An 18,768-nucleotide genomic window follows, 5' to 3' on the forward strand; every position below is an offset into this window, starting at 1 on the left:
CTAGCTCCCCCTCTCCTTTCTTCTCTCTGGTCACACAGCTTTTTAACTCTGCCACATTGTCACCTCCTTCTGCTCACAGCCACACTTGAGTTCCCAGACTTGTGGACCTCAGCTCTTCCTTCCCAGAATCTCCCCAAAATTCAAGTCCTCAAATTACCTCCCAGAATCATTTGATACCACAACTTGAATGATTTAAGATGGAGGGAAAGCAATACACATGTGGTTTTGGTGGCAATGCACAAGAGGCACAACCACCCAACCATCCCATACACGGTTTTGCTCCAAGTCACACCTCTTGTGGCAAACAAACATTGTTAGATCTGGCAACATAGAACTATGACAATGGGAGAAAGCTCAATCCCATGTTTACAGACTTAAAGATCCCTAAGTCGGGCCTGTCTTTAGAGCTGCCAGAGGCTCAGCATGTTTGACCAGATGCGCTTTTCCTCCCTGGATGGATTCCATGCAGCAAATGGGGCCACTGTTCCACAGCTGCTTAAGCTAGGCTCATCCTCCAGAAGGTACCCTTGTGATTTTGTGACAAATCCCACCAATTTGTCAGTAAGCCTGTCCCAAATTTAAAAGTCAGTTGTTGGAAGGACTATTGGCAAATAAGGAAGTTGCTGTTGATGCAAAATGTCAAAGCATACTAATATTTTCTGAATGCTTATTTTGTGCTCAGTTCTGTGTTAACCATATACCACATATTGCTTCATTCACTTCTCACGTCAACCAGAGAAAGCAGATATTATTGCATCTCCTTTATATAGATGAGGTAGTTGAGCCTCAGTCGGGTTAAGTCACTCTGCTAGTACACTAAACTGCTCTAGTTAAGTTACAACTAGCTAACTTTATGTTTATACTCAACTTTAAATAGTATAATAAATAAGGGGACTTTACTGGCTCTTGAAACTGGGAAGATCAAACTTCAGTGTTGATTTGGTTCCCAACCTAGTCATCAAAGGCCTAATTTCTCCCCATCTCTCCTGTCTGTCTCATTGTCTAGGGACTCCCCCTCAGTGTCAAGATGGATGCAGCTGCACTAGTCACACATCACATTTCCAGAAGGAGAAAAGGCATTTTTCAAAAAATCCCTAGCAAACACATTCTCTGGGTTCAATGGTCCTAGCTGAACCCACCACCACCCCAGAACTGTTCTCAGGGTGATGTGCCCCTGATGACTCTGAATCCCCCAAACTTAAGACCACAAGGAGAGGAAAATAAACACCAGGCTTGCTTGCAAGAGTAAAAGAGTGACTGTCAGAGAGGACTTCATTCAAATAGTATTACATCTTCCCTATGGGTCAGGCCCAATCTTCAGTGCTGAAGACACAAACCTAAAATGTCCCTTGCCACCCTGCTCTATAGCTGCTGATTCTGCAGCCTTTCAGGGCTAAAGCTTTGTGTTTTTATAAAGTCTTGGATCTGGAATAACATTCTCCTAACCAGCTTTGTTAGGTTTGCAGTGGCTCCGTGAATCCAGGCTGGTTATTTGTCTCTCAACCTCCTTCTATAAAGTAATAATAATATCTTCCTTAACCCCAAAGTTATAAGAATGAAATAAAAAGGGTTTATATGAGAAAATATAAAACAATACGACATCCAATCCAGCAAACAAGCAATAAGTCAACTCTCATTTTCAATGCATTTACACTTTCATTTAGATTTTTGTACATTAAACCCTAATTTCAGTCTTGGTTTTAAAGACATTTTAGTGTGACTACTGCTCCAAAAGTGCTAGTTCACCCTTCATACTCAGCCTCCAACTTTCATAATCCAAATTTTTCACTCACCAAAGTGGGAGGTGGGGGGGGTCACCTATGTAAAAGCCCATCCAGTCTCTAAATTTGTCCTGAAATCTGACAGACCAGGGACACCCACGCTGACCCTTCTGAGAGTTAGGACTACCTTAGGAATGCAAACAAAGGCACCAAAGTGCAACCAAGACCCTATGAGTTCAATGTACACACACCGGGAAGACACGGTACCATCAACAAACTTCACAATACCCAGAAGTCTCCCAGTTTTGAAGAAATCATTCCATCTCTCTTGTGTCTAAAGAGGCCAGCTTTTTTTTACATTTTAGTTTCCCAAGTCCCAGTTTCCGTTCTGCTGAGTCTTTTGTTTTAAATAAAAACTAAATGAAAATGGTGGGAATTTAGAGGAGAAAACTTAAGATGGAAGTTTTTAGGTCAAAAACCAGAGGTGGGGGCAGAATTGCTTATCATTTGTTTATTTATTATTTTTTAAAGATTTATTTATTTATGCATACAAGAGCTGGGGTACTGGCCAGATATGCAGGGGGTGAGAGGCCTCACCAGAGACTGAGTAGGGAATAGAACAGGAAGATCTACTGAAATACACTGCTGAGGGGAGCAGCGAGCGAGTCAGGAGAGGTCTGCTGCACCATATGGGTCTCTCCCTGGCTGGCCGGGGATCGAACTCCTGCTGCAGAGGTTGCGTAGTTATTCACAGCGCAGTGCGTAACCCCTTGTGCCACCAGGGAGGCCCTGGTTATTATTTGTTAAGGAAAACCAACCTAACCCAAACCCAAAGCACTAAATTCCAAGAGTAATTCCATCAGAGAGCTATATACAAAGACACCCTTTACTCTGGCAAAATACAACTCTTTCCCTACCTGTGTTATTCTTTTTCCTTAACAATCTTGCCATGTGTGAGGAAAGAGACTGCCAAATTAATTCACAGAGGGACCCCACTCCTCCAGCCCCAACAAAAACAACCCAGGTTCCAGATTAGCTGAAATGCAGTAGTTTCAGCACCATACAATCACACCACCAGCCGCATTCTGAAGCGGGTTTTCCTTGCAGTTCCTCAATTCACAGGACACAGGAAGGTCAACTGCTATAGTTTCCATCTTGATACATTTTTGTCACTTCCCAGACTTATGCCTTCATTCCCACTCCCTCACTTTCAGCTGAGTTTCTCACTTAACTAAAACTGTTTTTCCTTTATGTGTCCTTTGGGATAGCAATTCTAAGCGGCTACACCACAAAGGAGAGTCATCAGTAAGCTACATGGGAAGGTAGAGTTACACAGGCTCTCTGCCAGCTTCACCCACCAGTGGCATAAACAGTCCCAGAGTGACTGCGGGACATTCGGGAGTCCACAAGCTATATTGGCTGAAAGCCAGGTGGAGTCTGGAGAAGACACGCAGAAATGGCACCTCGCACAGGGAAGGAAAAGAAGGAAGAACAGGTCATCAGCCTCGGACCTCAGGAGGCTGCAGGAGAAAACGTATTTGGTGTCTGCCACATCTTTGCATCCTTCAATGACACTTTTGTCCTTGTCACTGATCTCTCTGGCAAGGAAACCATCTGCCATGTAACTGGTGGGATGAAGGTGAAGGCTGACCGAAATGAATCCTCACCATATGCTGCTATGTTGGCAGCTCAGGGTGTGGCCCAGAGGTGCCAGGAACTGGACATCACTGCCCTCCACATCAAACTCCGGGCTACAGAGGAAATCGGACCAAGACACCTGAACCTGTGGCACAATCAGCCCTCAGAGCCCTTGCCCGCTCAGGAATGAAAATTGGGCCGACTGAGGACGTCACCCCATCCCCTCTGACAGCACCCGCAGAAAGCGGGGTGGCAGTCTGTGAACAGGACTCCTCAAATTATTTACTGTTAAAATAAATTGCCTTGGGCCTCCCTGGTGGCGCAGCGGTTGAGTGCTGGGTTGAGAAGCTGCCCGCAGCCTCCGCGGCGCCGGTTCGATCCCCGGCTGCTCCCCGGCCACCGGAGGAGGGTCCCACATCGCGCGCAGACCTCTCCTGCCGCCCGCTGCTCCCCTCAGCAGTGTACTTCGGTCCTTCTGCCTGCTCTGTTCCCCGCTCTGGCTCTGGTGAATTCTCTCACCCTCCCGCGCTTCTGACTGTACCCAGTGCATGTATAAATAAATAAATAAATAAATAAACAAATAAATAAATAAATAAATAAATAAATAAATCTTTTTAAAAATAAAATAAATTGCCTTCTTGCAAACCAAAAAAAAAGAAAGAAACGAAAGCCATAGTAAGTCACCACCACCACTTCGGCTAGTTTCCTGTGACTGAGTCAAGAAGCGAAGTCTCACTAGGCTTTTTTACCTGGAATCACCCCCAGCCGCGGATGAAAGGGAAACGCGAGAGAAACAACCTGACAGAGACTCTCACGCCCTTCCCATCCGGTCCAACTAAGCAGCCTCCAAGCGGCCGGGAAGAGAAACGATCCGCCCACAGCCCCAAGGGCGGGATCTGGAAGATTTCATCCAATCAGAGATCCCACCTAACCAGTTGGGCCGGTTTCTGTGAGGCGATTGAACCAATGAAAACTAGAGAGAGGATTTGCGTGGTCTTCTGGGAAACTGACCCTCACGGAAGTTGACGCCTCTTTTGAGCCACACTGGGGCGGAGCTACCCTACCAAGTCCCCATACCACTGGCTAGTACAACCGCCCGTCAGGGGGAGGTAGGAGTGGGCGGGGCCGGAGGAGCTTGCGTCTGCGCCTAGTCCGGCGGGCCGGGCGCGGGAACCCGCCGGAGGCGCCGAGAAGTGCCCCTTCCCTGGGGCCCCGGCGGCCCGGGCGGAGCCTCCCGGGAGAAAGAGGAGGAGAGAAGGGCGCTCTTCCCCGCTCCTCCGGAGGCGAGCGGCGGAGGAACGCAGAGCTTCGTCAGGCCCGCCCCACGACCTTCAGGGGCCGGCCCTCTGTCGAGCTGCGGCCCGCGCGGGGGGCGCCGGGCTGGGGCCGCCTCCGCCCGCCCGCGCCGCGCGCCCCAGGACGCCGCCCGGCCCACTCGACTGGGAGCGCCCCGGCCCCGCTCGCCGGGGTCGTCCCCACCGCCCCCACCTCTTCCCGCTGACCCGGGGACACCGCCCCGCCGACCGAGGTGCCCGCGCAGACAGGGGAGCCTCTCGTCGACCGAGGCGCCGCCCGCCGACCAGGGGTCAGCACCTGCCGCGCAGGTAGGTGGCCCCCGCCGGCAGTCTGGAGCTCGCGGGGACCCGAGGACTCCCGAGCCGTCCCCCACGTGCCTCCTCCACGCCCCCCCCTTTGTCAGGGATCACCGGGTTCTGTGCTCTTCCACGTGGCGGCGTTGCAGCCCCGCGTGAGGCTGTGACCGGTGGGAAAGGCTCGTTGGTAAACTCGACTCGCGGCGAGAGGAGCCCACGCCCCGGGCAGGGGCCGTCGGGAGCCGGCCGGAGCTGCGTTTCTGTGGGACTCGGCGCCGAAGCGGCCTCGTGCACCTTCGGGGGACCGAACAACTTCACGGCGTGGACCCGAGCGAGGCGGCGGCTCTCCGCCCCGCCGCGTACTTACTCCGCTTCTGCAGACCGCCTCGGTGTTTGCTCTCGCTGACTGGCTGGAGCCTGGCGGCCCGTCAGCGCCGAAGGTAACCCCTCAGGAACTGGGTGGGCTTAGCGGGCGGCCGGGCAGCTGGGTTTGGAAAGCCCGCTCGGGCGGAGCCGGCGGTGCCGCGGGGGACCGGGGTGGCTTTGGGCTAGTGAGGATGGAGCAGTGTGGATCAGGAGCCCCGCGTCTGCTGGTCGGGAATTGCATCCAGCCAGAAAGGTGGGGCCCAACTGTCGGTCCTGGAATTGGGCTGTTACAGACTTGGTTTCCAGGCTTGACCACACTTTCGAGGGCTGTACGCACATGTTCATAAACGAGGAAACGGGAGTGGGCCAGCTGGCGTGACTTTGATCCAGCCCAAAGTTTCTGTTTTCTCATTTGTGGACTTGTTAGAGCAGACCCCCTCTCCGCTGTGCCTGGCGAGCTGTTGAAGGAGGTGATGTATGTAAAGCATTTAGCAAATACCAGCTCGGTGTTTGCTGAGGCTTGACTGCCCATGAGAGCGGAAGGACAGCTCCTGAGCCTGACACTCACTGCTCCTTTCAAGGACCACGCCCCCTCCCAGCTCTATTAGTCTTTGAAATATAAAATTAATCAATAATTTGTTCATAAATCTAAACATACCTACTACTTTTAGTAATGTCCTCTGTTGACCAACAGTTGCACCCTGAACAAAGAAAACATTGTATCTTTATGCTTTTGAACTTTATTTTTAAGAAAATGTAACGTTTCAGCTACATTTAGATTTTTATTTGTTTTTGCTGACGTCCCCTACCCCCCAATTTAGAACTTCCTCCAAAGCTTAGGCACCCTCCTTTCTGGTCCCAGTCAGGTACCAAGTTGCTTCCTATAACTTGTGAGGACTGTTACCCCATTTGGTTCTGTGCTTGTAGCATTTGTTCTCATTCCCTCTTAGAAACCTGCTTTTTTTTTGCCCTCCCACCCCCTGCTGGGTGAGCTCACAATAGCCTTTCCCTGATGGTCACCAGCTACTGACCTGTGTTGTCTGCTTGGTCTTTATTGGGTCACTGAATTTTCCCCACTTCTGTAGGGCAGACAAACTTGTTCAAAGCTGCCGGGGAAAAGTCCTTCCATAGACAGATGTACTGCATTTAAAGTTAGGTTGTATAATATGTATATGATCAATATAAGTTATGTAATAATTATAGAAATAATTACCATTTTCTGAGTACATAGATATGAGGGTTTTAACTAAGATCTTGTACATTGTCATGTTTAATTCTCAAATTATAGCCATGACACACGTGGTGATACTCCCATTTTGAAATGAGCAAACTGAAGCTTAGAAAATTAAGTGTCAACAGCCCTGGACCTCATTATAGGTTCCTTCTTCTACTAAGCTTCCTGCCATGTTGTTTTTTATAGATTTATTTTATTATTTATGCATACAAGAGCTGGGGTGTAGGCCAGAGATGTGGTAGAGGGGTGGTGGTGAAACCACCCTAGAGCCTAGAGCCATCTCTAGGGGTATATGATTGTTTTGCTACCAGTAGAAAAGGATTGTCCATACAGAACAAACTGTGGCATTCACACGATTCTTTTCGACCTTTCCACCCTACAGCTTCAGCTCCCTCAGGTGTAGGAACCCCCTGGGCAGAGGCCTCCCTCAGCACAGCCAGAGATGGCATCAGTGGATTTCAAGACCTACGTGGATCAGGCCTGCAGAGCTGCTGAGGAGTTTGTCAACGTCTACTACACTACCATGGATAAGCGGCGGCGTCTCCTATCCCGCTTATACATGGGCACAGCCACCCTGGTGTGGAACGGAAATGCTGTTTCAGGACAAGAGTCCTTGAGTGAGTTCTTTGAAATGTTGCCTTCCAGTGAGTTCCAAATCAATGTGGTAGACTGCCAGCCTGTTCATGATGAAGCTACTCCGAGCCAGACCACAGTCCTGGTTGTGATCTGTGGAACAGTGAAGTTTGAGGGTAACAAACAAAGGGACTTCAATCAGAACTTCATCCTAACTGCCCAAGCCTCTCCCAGCAACACAGTGTGGAAGATAGCAAGTGACTGCTTCCGGTTCCAGGACTGGGCCAGCTAGAGGGTCAAGAAAGCCCTCTGCTTCAGCCCCAGCTCTGTAGGGAAACATAGATCTCAAAATATGGGACTACAAGTTCCTTTCTGTTGTTGCAGACTGCCCTGCCCAGGCAGAACTCTGTCTGCTCAAGTTTGAATAGCCTGTTTCTGAGCTTAAACTTGTTTGTCATAGTTGCCTTTTCAAAGTAGTAAACTTTTCTATTTTTCTACTTGCCCAGTAGAGAACCTGGTTCTGGAAATCTGACCAATAAAACCATAATACAAATGTTGCTTCCTTTCCCTTGCCTGATGTGTTAGACTTAAGTTTTGAAGAAAGAGGAAGAAGGTTAAAGGCAGGAAGCTTAGGGGCCTCCCTGATGGCACAAGGGGTTAAGTCTCAGTGCTAAGAAGCTCTCCGCAGCCACTGTAGCACGAGTTCAATCCCCAGCCAGGGAACTACCCACATGGTACAGCAGACCTCTCCTGTTGCACCTGCTGCTCCTCTCAGCAGTGTATTTCAGTAGATCTGCCTGTTCTGCTCCCCACTCTGTCTCTGGTGAATCCTTTCACCACCACCCTCCTACCACATCTCTGGCCTACACCGCAGCTCTTGTATGCATAAATAATAAAATAAATCTATAAAAAACAACACAGCAGGAAGCTTAGTAGAAGGAACCTATAGTGAGGTCCAGGGCTGAGCACCTACCGCAGGCACAGGTGTGCACACAGCTTGTAACAGAGCTGGGGTTCATAGCCCTGTGCACACTGGAATCCCTTAGGGTATTTTGCCCAGCCCACACACCCCAGACCAACTATCTGCAAGTCTCTGAATGGGAACATGGGGGAAGGAAGAGAACACTGATGGCTGAGGGCACACTTGGTAGTTTACTCCTGACACCTCTCCCCTCATTGAGATACTGAGCCTGATTTATTGAGACAAAGTACCCACTTAAAAGACTTGACTTTACAGCTGGATGTATCACAAAATTTGATAACTAAGTTGTGGTCAATGAAGTAAAATCGGAAAAAGGTGGAGGTGTGAGAATTTGCATCAGTAGACGCTATCTCCTGTTCCCTGTAAAGCAGTTGTGATGGCTCGACCACTGGCTTTGGCTCAGAGTTGGGCCATGAAGACATCTCAGCTCTACCCTAGAGGTAGGATGGTGTTGAGCTGGAAGGAACTTAAGGCCTTCTACTGACAATGTGAAGCCACTAAAATTACCCTCATTCTACCTTTAAGCCAATTGTTCAGTGCATGTGTCACCTACTATAGCAAAAGTGACTATAAAAGATTTGCAATGGGCAGACAGTAGTTGTTTGCCCATGGCTCCACCATGGCCTTTGGGGAGCCAGAGGAGGATCAGATACATCCCTTGCACTTCAGGGGTTCATAATTTAATTGGGAGTCAAGATGTTGAAATTCAATTTCAAGGTCGCATATAAAAAGTAGTCTAACCAGTAATACAGATGTATACATAGCAAGCTAAGTGATTAGGCTGATAAAATACATATGCAATACGAAAGTGAGGTTCCAAACCAAGATGTTGAATGGACACCTAGAGTGCAGTTCCACAGGCAGGAGAGGAGCAGCTCGGAGTTTTAGTGAAGAGATAGATTTGGAGGAAGATGCTGCTGGCTTCAAATTGCAATGCCCTTCTCTGTAAGGAGAAAAACAACCCCTTCCTCACCTCAGGCTTGGAGAAGACAGTCTTAAGTTCCCTCAGGCCATCGGAGAGCTTACATAAAGTCCCTGGAGTCTGAATCATGCTGACCTTAGATGTTTCCAAGACAACTGCATGTCTGCCCTATTTATTTTGGGGATAAAAAGTATAGATGGCATTCTGAAAGGTCACTAGGCATATTCTAATGGCCTCCCAATATCCATTCTCCCATCCTTCAGGAACAAAGGCAAGCAGGAAAACTGGCTTTTTCCTATCTTAAGTTAGGAAAATGAAAGAGACAGACAGCAGTTGTCTGGGCCATCACCCTGGCACTTTCTAGGGATTGAGAGTCTTGGGCCCCATCATCCACCAAACAAACTATTCATGAAGATTCTGATGCTCAGCAAATTTATCAAAATGGTCCTCCACTATCTTCTGCTTGGGAGACTGATCTGTCAGAGGAGTGTGAAGGTAAGAAAATGAGAGTTGCAGAGACATGAGCCTGGTGCAGATTCCAGCTGCTATTGAGCTTCTCCAAGCCTCAGTGCCCTCATCTGTACAATGGGGGCAGTATTATACCCACACAAGTGTGTGCCTTGTTCTCAGGACAGAGCTTGCCCTATGGATTGTGATCAACAAAGTGAGCAGGACCCTGTGCACCCAGGAGTTTGAGCTTGGACAGACCACATTCAGAAGTTCCCTCACTATCCGAATCTGAATGAAAGTGGCCACCAGGGCCCCTCAGCTTTGTTCACTGTCCATTTTTCTCTCTCTCTCTCGCTCTCTCTCGCTCTTGCTCTCTCCCTCTCTCACACACACACACAAACACACACACACTCCCCAATTCGTTTCTACTAGAATGCTCAGATTTCTCCACTCCTCTCCAATCCCTTCTCCAGTCCCCAGCTCCTGCCCCCCACCACTGCTAGGTCAGGACTTCACCACTCCTCCCACCGTCGACCCACCACCCCTTTGCTCTACTGCACTGCCAATTATTAAACCAAAACCAGAGCCACAGAAAGAAGTCAACAGAACTTGCTCTGTTCCCAGTGCTCTGACTTGAGAGCTGACGGCAGCCCCAGGGCCCTCAAAGTGCACTGAACTGGAGAGGGAGAAACAAGGTGGATGCCTTCTCTCTCCACAGCATCGGGCTTGGACCAGAATGAAAAAGAACCCACACAAGGGGTAAGATCAATTCTCAGTACAATTCATTTTTTAAACTTTTGTTTTAAAATAATTTAAAATTAACAAAAAGTTGCCAAAGTAAGAAAAACTAGTAACCTCTTCACCTAGTTGCCCTTACAGTTTACTTTCAAAACCAGATTTATAATAAATTTGTGTTCTGTTGTTACCAGCTGCAAATAAAAACTATGGGCACAGCATTTTTTCCCAAATTCTATTGCTACGATCAAGGCAATGGGTGGGAGAGGGAGAGACTTAAAATTCAGACTTTCACTCACAGCTTCGTGAAAAACTGCCTTATTGTGCTGTGATCTCAGGAATCACAGAGGTCTGGAGAACTGGGAACAGAAAAATGTCCCTTCCAGGTCCTTGCCTGCCCTACTCCCATAGGCTTTCTCCTGTCACCACCCTCTCCCTGTCCGTGGGTCTCCGGCCTCCCAGACAGGCTTCAAGACAACAGGTTCCGGTGGGTACCTGTGGAAGGGGGGGGCACTGGATGGAATGGGAGATGGCGAAAGACTTAAGGTGGGAATCCCCGGCTGCAAAGGAGAGCACCTGACCAGGTACTTGCTCCTTGCGAGGCCTCTGTTCTCTGCAAGTGCATCCCAGACCTGGGGTGGATCAAAACTGGCTGAGAGGAGGGGCGGGGGGGTGGGGGGGGGGCTGCGGCCGAGCCTACCTGCCATGCCCAACTCAAGCCAGGATAAGTTTGTAGGGGCCCAGCGCGCGTCCTCCCCTGCACCCCAGCCCAGAGGCTGGACAGCACGTTTGGAAGATCAGACACCCAGAGGGCAGGGGCTGGGCACTTCCGCTGTATCCTTTCCCTCCCGCTTTCGTGAGTCTATACACATACCCCTCCCTCCACCTGGAGCAGCTGCTGGTAGAGGAGGGCTGCCCCTGCCCCTCCTCAAGATTTCCTCAAAGTGCCTTTCCCCACAGAGGCCTCCCGGAGCCCTTAGCACAACAACAAGCCTTGGGCCGCCCTCCCAGGACCCCACAAGTAGGATGGGCATTTAAAAATAATATTAGGGCCTCCCCTCGTGGCACAGCAGTTGGCACTGGGTTGCGAAGCTTCCCACAGCCTCTGCAGCACCAGTTCGATCCCCAGCCACCAGCAAGGGTCCCACATGGCGCGCAGACCTCTCCTGCTGCCTGCTGCTCCCCTCAGCTGTGTACTCGTCAGTCTGCCTGCTCTGCTCTCTGCTCTGGCTCTGGTGGATTATCTCACCCTCCCGCACTTCTGACTGTTCCCAGTGCTTGTATAAATAAATAAATAAATCTTAAAAAAAATAAAAATAATATTAGGGCCTCCCTGGTGGTATAGGCATTAAAGACAGCGCTATGAAACTATCACCAGCCACTGTAGCACCAGTTCCATCCCTGGTCAGCCAGGGAGCTACCCACATGGCACAGCAGACCCCTCCTATCTCACCTTCTGCTCCCCTCAGTATTTCAGTAGATCTGCCTGTTCTGTTCCCCACTCTGTCTCTGGTGAGTCCTCTCACCCCTGACACCTCTGGCTTACACCCCAGTTCTTATATGCATAAATAAATAAATCTTTAAAAAAATAAAAATAGTATCAACTTTTTCAATCTATGAACATGGGATGTCTTTCCATTAGTTTGTGTCTTTGATTTCTCTTAACAAAGTCTTGCATTTTTTGTAGTCCAGCACTCATACTTACTTGATTAAATTTATTCCCAGGTACTTTTATGTTTGATCATATTTTGAATGGTATAGTTTTATTTCTTTTCATTGTTTCATTGTTAGCGTATAGAAATATAACTGATTTCTGTGTGTTGATTTTATATCCTACACCTTTACTGAATTCATTGAGTAGCTCTGACAGTTTCTTTAGTTGTGTTTTTGGTACTTTCAATACAGTAGATCATATAATCTACAAATAATGGCAATTTTACTGCTTCCTTCCCAATTTGGATGCCTTTTATTTCCTTGCCTGATTGCTCTAGCTAGGTCTTCCAATACTATGCTGATTAAGAGTAGGGGCAAAGGTTACCCTTGTTTTGTTCAAAATCTTAGAGGAAAGTCTTTCAATTTCTTCTTCAGTGAATATAATGTTAACTGTAGCTTTGTTGTATATGGCTTTTATTATGTTTAGTATGTTTCTTCTGTACCACATCTGTTGAAGTTTTTTTTTTTTTTTTAACCACAAAAACATGTAATTTGGGGGGCCTCCCTGGTGGTGCAAGGCGCTAAGACACAACCTATGCAGCTATCTGCAGCCTCTGCAGCATGAGTTTGATCCCTGGCCGGCCAGAGAGCAACCCACATGGCACAGCAGACCTCTCCTGACTCGCCCACTGCTCCTCTCAGCAGTATACTTCAGTATGTATATGCATACATAAATAAATCTTTAAAAAAAAAGAGGTGTTTAAAAAAACATAATTTGTCAAATGCTTATTGAAATGACATATATATTTACCATATCTGCATCCAAGGGATAAATCTAGCTTGTTCTTGACATGCAATCCATTTAATGAGTTCTTGAATTTGTTAACTAATTTTTTTGACAATTTTTCTATCTATGTTCATGAAGGATACTTTTCTTTTACTGTGGTATCAGTATCTCACTTTGATATCAGTTAACACTAGCTTTATAGAATGATTTTGTGGAAGAGTTAGAGAAGGATTGGTGTTCATTCTTTAAATATCTGGTATAATTCACCACTGAAGCTTCTAGTACTGTGTTGGGAGGTTTTGAATACTGATTTAATCTTCTTATTTATTATTGATCTGTTCAGACTTTCTGGTTTTGCCTGGTTCAATTTGGGAGGTTGTGTGTTTCTAGCAACTTATCCATTTCTTCTAGGTTATCTAATTTGTTGGCATATAACTTTACAGTAGCCTCTTATGAGCCTATATAGTGTAACTTGTAATTTCTTCTCTTTCATTTCTTATATATTTTAGTCTTCTCTCCTTTTTTAGTTTAGCTAAAATTTTTGTTGATTTAGTTTATTGTTTTAAAAAACAGCTTTTAGTTTCCTTGATCTTTCTATAGATTTTATGGTCTCTGTTTCATTGGTTTCCATGGATCTTTATTGTTTATTTCCCTCTTCTAACTTTGGGTTTAATTTGTTCTTTTTCTACTTCCTTGAGGTATAGAGTTAGATTATTTATTTGCATTTTTTCTAACTTATTATTACATGCATTTATCACTTTGAATTCCCCCTGCACCGAACTGCTTTTGTAGCATTTCATAGGGTGTAGTATGTTTTATTTCAATTTTCATTTGTTTAGAGATATTCTTTGATTCCCTTTTGATTTCTTCTTTGACTTATTGGTTATTCAAGAATGTATTGTTTGGTTTCCACATATTTGTGGGTGTTCCAACTTTATTCATGTCATTGATTTCTAGTTTCATTGCATTGTGGTTGGAAAAAAAATATTTGGTGTGATTTCAATCTTATTAAATGTCCTAAGGCTTGTTTTGTGACCTTAACATTTGATGTATCTTGAGAATGTTCCATGTGCACCTTCGAAAAATGTGTATTCTGATGTTGAATGGAATGCTTTATAGATGTTTGTTAGGTCCATTGGTGTAAAGTATGGTTCAAATCTACCATTTCCTCCTTAATTTTCTCTCTGGACAATCTTTTCATTGTTGAAATTCCCTTTTATATTATTTTTTTTAATAGACTTTTTTTTTAAGATTTATTTTTATTTATTTATACAAGCACTGGGTACAGTCAGAAGCGCGGGAGGGTGAGAGAATTCACCAGGGCCAGAGCAGGGAGCAGAGCAGGCAGACTGAAGTACACTGCTGAGGGGAGCAGCGGGCGGCAGGAAAGGTCTGCGCGCCATGTGGGACCCTCCTCCAGTGGCAGGGGAGCAGCCGGGGATCGAACCTACGCTGCAGAGGCTGCGGGCAGCTTCGCAACCCAGCGCTCAACCGCTGCGCCACCAGGGAGGCCCTTATATTATTTCTTATTCCTTCATATCTGTTAAAATTTGGTTACTATATTTAGGTGTTCTGATGTTAGGTACATGTGTATTTACAATTGTTATATATTCTTAACATTATGTAATGACCATCATTATGTAATGACCTTCCTTGTCTCATATTACCATTTTGCCTTCTATTTTGTGTAATATAACTATCTTGCTTCCTTTTGGTTTCTGCTTGCATAGAATATCTTTTTCCAGCCTTTCACCCTGCATTTATGTGCACCATTAAGACTCCAGTGGGACAATTGTAGGTAGCGTGTTTTCTTTATCAGTCCATTGTTTGCTGCCTTTTAATTGATGAATTAAATTCATTTATGTTTACAGTAATTGTTGACATGAAAGAATTTACTAATGTCATCTTATTAATTATTTTATGGTTGTTTTATGTTTCCATTGTTTCCTTTCCCCATTTCTGCCTACCTTTGCAGCTTTGTTATTTTCTGTAATGGTGTGCTCTGTTTTCCATTTCTTTATCTTTTGTGGTCTGCTGTAGGTTTTTGCTTTGTGGTTTGCACAGGGCTTATATAAAACATTTTATAAATAAAAGTCATTTTTAAGCTGGCAGAAATTTATTTTCAATCATCTGTAAGGCTCCAAAATTTCCTTCCTTCCTGTTATATCATTGATGTCACAATTTACTTCTTTTATGTTTTGTGTTCACTAACAATTTCTAATGGCTATAATTGTTTTTTTTATTCAGCATTATCTTGAAAGCATATATGCTTTTATTTTTTATTTTTATTTTTTTAAAGATTTATTTATTTATACCAGCACTGGGTATAGTCAGAAGTGCAGGAGGGTGAGAGAATTCACCAGAGCCAGAGCGGGGAGCAGAGCAGGCAGAAGGACCGAAGTGCACTGCTGAGGGGAGCAGCGGGCGGCAGGAGAGGGCTGCGCACCATGTGGGACCCTCCTCCGGTGGCCGGCGGGCAGCCAGGGATCGAACCGGTGCTGCAAAGGCTGCGCGGGCAGCTTTGCAACCCAGCGCTCAACCGCTGAGCCACCAGGGAGGCCCTGTTTTTTTTTTTTTTTTTTTTTTTAAGATTTATTTAGTTATGCATACAAAAACTTCAGTGAAGATCCAGAGATGCAGGGTGAGAGGATTCACCAGAGACAAAGAGGCGAGCAGAACAGGCAAATTGACCATACACTGCTGAGGGGAGCAGCGGGTGAGACAGGAGAGGTCTACTGCGCCATGTAGGTTTCTCCCTGGCTGGCCGGGGATCGAACTCATGCTGCAATAGCTGGGGATAACTTGATAGCGCTGTCTTTAACCCTTGCACCACCAGGAGGCCCTATAATTATTTTTATTACTCTTTCCCTCCAATAGTTACACTATAGTTAAGCATATTAACACATCATCCTAATGGAGTTATGATTCTCTAAGTCTTAATGTATATATTTTTATCTTTACCATAACTTTACATATTGTATGTTTTCATGTTGCTGGTTATAATTTTTTTTTTCAGCTTCAAGAAACTTTCAGCACTTTTTTCAAGGTAGCTCTGGCTACACTCTCAGCTTTTGTTTGTCTGGTAAAGTTTTTATTTCTTCGTCATAGCTGAAGGATAAGTTTGCTGGATGAAATATTCCTGGACAGCAATTTTTATCTTTCAATACTTTGAATATGTGATTCTGTAACAGGGTGGACCCCAGGAAAGGGGGAGGTTCCAGTTCCTGCAGGGAGAGAAGAAGCTGAAGAGGAGACTGAGGAAGGAAGCAGGATGGAGCCAGGAGACCTGGAGGAGGCGCATGGAGCCTAGAGACATGTGAAGAAACTGCGCTTATCTGGAGCCTAGAGACATGTGAAGAAACTGCGCTTATCTTTTGGTCGTGGACTGGGTGACACAGATGTGGGTGAGACCCATGGGAAGGAGACAATGGCAGGTTTTTTTTTTTTTAAAGATTTGTTTATTTTATTTATTTATTTTATTTATTTATACAAGCACTGGGTACAGTCAGAAGAACAGGAGGGTGAGAGAATTCACCAGAGCCAGAGCGGGGAGCAGAGCAGGCAGAAGGACCAAAGTACACTGCTGAGGGGAGCAGCGGGCGGCAGGAGAGGTCTGTGTGCCATGTGGGATCCTCCTCCGGTGGCCGGGGAGCAGCTGAGGATTGAACCGGCACTGCAGAGGCTGCGGGCGGCTTCGCAACCCAGCGCTCAACCGCTGCGCCACCGGGGAGACCCGGCAGCTTTTATCTTGATTTTGATTTTGCTCTTTTCCTTCCGGGCTTGTCTGGTTGTTTCTGACCCTTTTCTGTGGGTCCCCACTGGAAGATGCTTTAGAAGCAGGCTCTGGGGCCTTGCTCTGGGCCAATCCCATTTGGATGGAGTTTTACCCACAAGGGGAAGAGTAACTTTGGGTGCTTGATTTAAAAACTAGATTCTTTGCCTTTCCTGTATTGTTTCCTTATTGTATTAAAGTTCCTTCCCATTAAAGTCTCATGTTTTGTGTTACTGCGGCTGATGGCAGAACCTATTTAGAGCAGGCAGGTTTGCGGGGTCTGGGGTGCCCCTCTCCCTGTCCTGTAACAATTCCACTAACTTCTGGCCTATAGAGATTTTGATGAGAAATCCACTGATAGTCTAATGAGGGCCCCCTACCACATTGTCTTTAAGATACCCTTTTATCAGTGCTTCTCACATAGGCTTTCTTTGCTCTTTTTAAGTTATCTCTTTTGTTTCTTCTGTGTTAATTCAAAATCTCTATCCTCCAAGTCATTTCTTCTTGTTTTCTTACACATGGCCTGCCCTGCTTCATATGCGAACTCTTGTTTTCTTGATCTCATTAATTTATTTTTCAGTTCCAAAATTTCTATTTGGTTACTTTTCATTATTTCAATTTCTATAGAAAAGAAGTAATTTGTTGATATATTTTGTTCCTGATGTCACTGAATTGCCTTTCTGAGCTTTCTTGTAACTTACTGAATTTCTTCGTAGCTGCTATTTTGAATTATTTTTCAGTTAGATGACGGAATTCTGTGCCTTTGAGTTCAGTTGCTAGAGAACTGTTGTCTTCTCTATGTCATTCCTTATTTCCTTATTTTTTCATGATCCTTGTAGTTATGTACAGATGCTTTCACATTTGAAATAGCAGCCCCCTCCTTAAATCTGTACTCATTGCCTTTAGCAGAGGGGGTGTTATGTTCTATGGAGTTTCTGAAGTGAAAAGTGTTACACTTTTATTCTCTCTCGTGGCCAAAGTTTAAACTTTCGTCTTCTCTGGGTGTTAAATTCACCAATCTGGCTATTGCAAATCTCTCATTTATTTTCCTGAAGGTGGTGTTATAGCTCAAGTTTATGACTTCTTTGCACAGCAATCGCTGCCTATTTTCTGAGTACTTCCTGTCTACCAGAACTCACTCTTGCAGAAACACTCAGGAACACACAAAAGGAGCCAGCAGCAGAGTGGTGGGAGGTGCCTTCTAAGTACTTAGTACATTATGGGGTAACTTTGGACCTAATAGGGAGATCTGTGGTGGTAATTGGCATTCCCAGAGACTTGTACATACATTTCCTGCTGAGAATAACCCCTTTATTACTGTTTGAAGTTCTACTCTACCTCTTTTGCCAAATCTTCACTCCCCCAATCTCCAGGGATTGGTAAAAATAAATTGATTTCTCTATCTGCATCCCACAAAACTGAGGTAGCCAAGCACCCTCTCAGCATTTTCCTTTTTCTTTAGAGAACAGTCACCTCCACTGGATATATCAGCCCATTCAGTATTCCCTTAGGGAATGAACAGTGTCAAGAAAATTGGCACCTATTTTGTAACCATACTTGTGATTTTCTTTTCTTTTAATACAGTGGCATGCAGTACTCCTTCGGGAAGACTGCACTTCTGCAAGTTCTCTCATGTGTAAGTGGCTACCTGGGTCAATGCTCATCTGATTTTTGTTCAACAGCACTGAGAGGAGTCTAGCTATTTGCTGGTTCCACCGGTTCTGCAGCCTGTGTGGAGGTTGGTTTGTATCTTGTTTGAATCTTGTTTGAACTGGTGGGGAAGAGTTCTCCTGGAACCAGTCCATCACTGACTGGACTGAGGCTCCTCCTGGAGTAAGTTTTATTCCTGGAGTTACTCCTGGAGTGAACTCATTTGGAATGAGGTTTTAGGATCTGAAAGACCCACAAACATACTTTTGTTCATGTATGGACATCTAATTCACTGATTTTAAGGGAGTGGGGAAGGAGAAATATCATGCTTCCCAATACAAGTGATTGCTATCACTGGCCTCGTTGGGGTTTTGATTTCCATTTTTCTGATGATTAGTGATGTTAAGCATTTTTTCATGTATCTGTGGCCAGCTGTATGCCTTCATCAGAAAAAAAAAATGTATGTTTAGTTCCTGTGCTCATTTTTTAATCAGATTTTTTGGATTAAGTTGTGCAAGTTTCTTATGTATTTTGATATTAACCTCTCACCAGATATCTGATTTCCAAGTATTTTATGCCATTCAGTAGATTGCCTTTTCACTTAATTAGTGATTCCCTTTGCTATACATATACAGTGCTTTTTAGTTTGCATTTGTTGCCTTTGTTTTGAGATCAAGTTAAAAAATTATTACT

At 45.5% G+C, this 18,768-nt stretch overlaps 1 protein-coding gene and 1 pseudogene across 2 annotated transcripts; both read left to right on the forward strand.

The window, feature by feature from the left end:
• The first annotated feature begins 3,177 nt into the window (after positions 1 to 3,177).
• Positions 3,178 to 5,395, forward strand: LOC311180045 (small ribosomal subunit protein uS11-like; annotated as a pseudogene). Its single transcript has 2 exons — positions 3,178 to 3,618; positions 5,131 to 5,395. The product of its transcript is annotated as a small ribosomal subunit protein uS11-like (transcript).
• NXT1 (nuclear transport factor 2 like export factor 1) lies at positions 5,381 to 7,416 on the forward strand (the record flags this gene model as incomplete). The annotated part of the gene is made up of 2 exons (XM_084248069.1): positions 5,381 to 5,391; positions 6,934 to 7,416. The coding sequence occupies exon 2, from the start codon at positions 6,994 to 6,996 to the stop codon at positions 7,414 to 7,416; it is 423 nt and encodes a 140-aa protein (XP_084104195.1). The 5' UTR covers positions 5,381 to 5,391; positions 6,934 to 6,993.
• Between the last annotated feature and the right edge of the window lie 11,352 nt (positions 7,417 to 18,768).

The sequence above is a fragment of the Talpa europaea genome (assembly GCF_964194135.1).
Source record: "Talpa europaea genome assembly, chromosome: 11".
Taxonomy (NCBI): domain Eukaryota; kingdom Metazoa; phylum Chordata; class Mammalia; order Eulipotyphla; family Talpidae; genus Talpa; species Talpa europaea.